This window comes from Galeopterus variegatus, unplaced genomic scaffold (genome assembly GCF_000696425.1).
Source record: "Galeopterus variegatus unplaced genomic scaffold, G_variegatus-3.0.2 Scaffold2246, whole genome shotgun sequence".
Lineage (NCBI taxonomy): Eukaryota > Metazoa > Chordata > Mammalia > Dermoptera > Cynocephalidae > Galeopterus > Galeopterus variegatus.
The window spans coordinates 117,590-121,594 of record NW_007728357.1 but is presented as its reverse complement, the minus strand read 5'-3'; the positions used below and the strand labels follow the sequence as shown (position 1 = coordinate 121,594).

The 4,005-nt window shown below is 45.8% G+C and overlaps 1 protein-coding gene across 1 annotated transcript in view; it reads left to right on the top strand.

Annotated features, from left to right (window-relative positions):
* The window catches only part of ARHGAP25 (Rho GTPase activating protein 25), a 91,390-nt gene that overhangs the window by 51,359 nt on the left and 36,026 nt on the right, over positions 1 to 4,005 (top strand). Inside the window, exon 3 of the mRNA XM_008581062.1 lies at positions 1,806 to 1,893. Within this exon, the coding sequence (XP_008579284.1) occupies positions 1,806 to 1,893 (88 nt within the window). The remainder of the gene's footprint in view (positions 1 to 1,805; positions 1,894 to 4,005) is intronic.

The window sequence follows — 4,005 nt, the reverse complement described above, 5'->3', positions numbered from 1 at the left end:
GCGGCGCTCCTGCCCGAGGGTTCGGATCCCACATACAGACCGGTTCCCGCTCACTGGCTGAGCGAGGTGTGGGAGCAGCACCGAGGGTTGCAATCCCGTTGCCAGTCTCTGGTCCGGTACGGGGGCAACACTGAGGGTTGCGATCCATTGCCAGACACGGAAAAAGACAAAATAAATAAATAAATAAATGGTGTATATATATTTTCAATAAATGGTGTGCATTTTTTTAGTATTTTATTTTTATTATTTTCTGATTAAATCCTTTTGGGTATCAAATGACAGTTTAGAGAGGTACTGAGGGAAAGCAGGAACCTCTGAAATTGCACTTTTCTTATCTTTTTACAGACAGTACTCTTCCTGTCTAAAAGTAACATGCTTTTTATTCCAGTGCCATAACTCGTCCAAGGTAGCACAATCTCAGGGTCATTTTTTCTGAAGGCATTGATGTGATTTACTAAGATGGTGAAGACCATGTAGGTGGAAGTCATTTTTAAGTAATAAAATTAGAGGAATGTAGAGGAATTGCAGAATTCCACTTTACAGACAGATTCTTTTCCTTTTTTCTTCTCTCCCCTCCCCCTCCTTACCTTCCTCCCTGGTGGCCGCCACCGCCTCCTCCTCCACCTCCTCCTCACACAGTTAGAGACATCCTTTTTTCTAGATCCTCAAGAAACACTTATTCTTTCGGACTCCTGAGCTTATCTTACTTCTGCTATTTCCTTAAGACTCTTTTGCCTGCATAACGTTCTCTGTTGCCAATCCTCTCCATCCAAACTTTGTTTTGGGACAAAGACACATGTGTTTATAACGTGCCACCTTCAGCATTCAGTGAGACGTACATTATGAGCATCTAACTCCAGGACAAATTAACTACGTCACTTTGTGCAGTCACTTAGACTTTCCAAGTGCTAATTTCCTTGTCTGAAAAGTAGAAGTGATCAATCTTGCCATGCTTTTGACAGGAGCTGTTGTGCGGATCTATTGAAATATTGCATGTGAAAGTGCCCGCTAAATGTGTACACATGGTGTTAGAGACTTGTTTTTCTGATAACATATCTGTGTATAAGAGGTCACATGTCCTACGGAACCCTCGCTCCCCATCCGTGGACCCAGGGTGGGGGTGGGGCTCAGGTGATGGTTTCCCACATCTCAGCTGTGATGGTGAGGAGCACTGACTCTGGATTCACTTCACAGACGAACTAGCATTCTGCCACTTACTAGCTCTGCAACCTTGGAAAAATTATAATACCTCTCTGATCCCCAGTTTCTTCACTTGTGAAATGTGCCTAATGATACCCTGCTTGGAGGATGGCTGGAAGGACTACATAAACAAGACGTTCGAGGTGGTTAGCAAAGGGGCAGGCACCTGGAAAGTGCCGCTCATGAGCTCTTGCTGCTACTAAGTACCCCATCGCCTCAAACAGTTGCCTGGGGTTCAGTCCTAGCTGCCTCCCTCTGGCAGCCCAGCAGGTAGTATGGTCCCCCTAGTCTCAGACATGCCTTCACAAAGATCAAAAATGGGAAGAGGCAAGTGTCGGTGATGGCACCTCTTAGCTCCTCCTCATGTCAGAACCTGTCCCTTTCTCTCTGGGTACCCAGCTTGCTCTTGGATAGCTGCCACTTAATTTGACTGAGGCCTGCATAGCAGAAGGGCCCCCATTAAAGCTGGGAGGCTAGTTTCCCGTGTTCCTCTCCACTACCTTCCTCCCCATCCCACCATGACCCTATCTGTTACCCAACTTAGTTTTAGTTCATGGGTGATACAATTGCTGCTTACCTTACAGGCCTGACTTTTGATCTTTCAGGGGTACATGTATCTACCAGGAAGTACAATCAAGGAGATCGCCACAAACCCAGAAGAGGCTGGGAAGTTTGTCTTTGAAGTCATTCCAGGTAGGCAGCAAAAGGTGGGACAGAGGTACATTACATTCCCATTTTACTTCTGGATCCGAGAAGTCAAAGCTATATTCAGGGAGTCCTTTAACCAACTAACCAACCAACTTATTAAGAACACATAGTGGTTCTGTATAGTTAATTAGCCTATCCTAGTTCATTAACCAGTATCAAGTGCCTGACAATGCCCATGAACTACATGGTGCACGTTCAGTTCAACTCTGTAAGCGTTTCATGTGTGTGTGCTTAGAGCCAGGTGCTGCATTAGGGACAGGGACACTGACATGGAAAGTGCATCATCCTACTCACTAAAAGGAGTTCAGTCTAGAAGGTGAGTGGGACATTAAAATAGAAATGAAACCATGTGAAATGGCCATTATGGTAGGTCAAAAGAGGTAGAAAGTCAGCAGTTTCATATGGTTCAACATGACCTCATGAGAATGACAGTGCCCACTTCCTGAGCACAGAGCATATGTCAGGTGCTGGATGTCACCTATTGCACACGTGAGTGGCACACTGAAGGGTGCCTCTTCCCCATCAAGAGTTACCTACCTTGAAGGCATTTGGAGCAAGGGGAGTTTGTCTCATCTTCCTGAATCTGCCACTTTGAGGCTGTCTCTCCCCATCTCCCTGTCTCTTACTCCAATGCCAGCCCTAGTAGCCCTGCCAGAACTCTGAGACTGCTCATCTAGCTGTCGAGTCTTGCTGCCACTGCCATACTGACTCTAGCAGGGAAGGCCATAAGTTCCCTGAGTGCCTCTTTCCTTAATTCCCTCCATCCCACTCACACAAGTTGGTTGTGTGCATAAGAAAGTTGATGGAGAAGGCAGCATAGCCTAAAGGTCAGAAGCACCCCAAATCCTGACCCTGTCACTTACTACTTGTGTAACAGGTTACTTAATTTCTCCCTGCCTCTACTTCTTTATCTGTAAGTGGGAACAACAATGACGATAGGATTAAATAAAGAAATCTATATGAAACACTTGGAACAATGTGTATTTGATATTTAGGGGATAACAAGAGGGAGCTATAATGCAAAAAAAAAAATTCTAAAACTGGCTATGACTGTTTATAAAAAACAAACAAAAAATATTTTTTAAGCTTCAACTCTTCTCAGGTGGTCCCCTCACAGGCACTCCATTGCCTTTTTACTTGAAGGTCTATCCCCCTCTTTTCCTCCTGCTTTTTCAGTCTTTCCTTTCTGGGAAAATTCCACCCCTTTCCCACAAAGGGGTCTTCTATTCCTAGGATTCCTCTCCCAGTGCAGTTCATGGGCACAACCATCCATGGTAACACATGTCCCAAACAAAGCCTGGATTTTCAATCTAGGACAACCCTACTGAGAGATGCAGCTGAAAACTCACCATGGGCTTTGCACCAAAAGTCAAGTACCCTCAAAGACTGCTGGACCAGGGGTCTCTCTCTCTCTCTCTCTCTCTCACACACACACACACACACACACACACACACACACACACATCTCATAAGGACAAATAATTCTAAAGCAATAGTAAGGTGGGGAACAATTTTCCTAAAGGCACCGTGGTCTTCCAAGGCTCCACCCAACCTGACCTGATACAACCCTTTATGTTACAATGTAGAGAATTTTCATTTCCTGTCTTTGCCACCCTCTGTGCAAGATGATTCTCAGGGGTCAATCCTGACATAAGATATGGGCTTCCCACTCAAGGTCATCTCTCTATGATCACCAGTTTTAGTTGCACAAAGTCCACATAGATGTCTTTACTCACAGTTATGTTTTTTGGGGGGTGGGGAGGGACAAGCAACATTTTAGGGCAGGCTTCCCTCTCCCTATTGACCTCTAAGAGAATGACTATGTTCTCCTCCCAGCCCAGCAAGCCACCAAGGATTGGGCAGGGGGTGGGTTCCTTCTGCTGCACATGTTGTTTCGTTTAATTCTCATACCACCTATGAGATGTTGTCATTCATTTATACAACAAATTTACTGAGGACCAGCAGTGAGCCAGGTACTATTGCAGGAGTGGGGATCCAGCAAAGAAGAAAACAGCCTTGGGGCCGGCCCGGTGGCACACTGCAACAGTGCGCCGCTTGGGAGCACGGTGGCGCTCCCGCCGAGGGTTCGGATCCCAC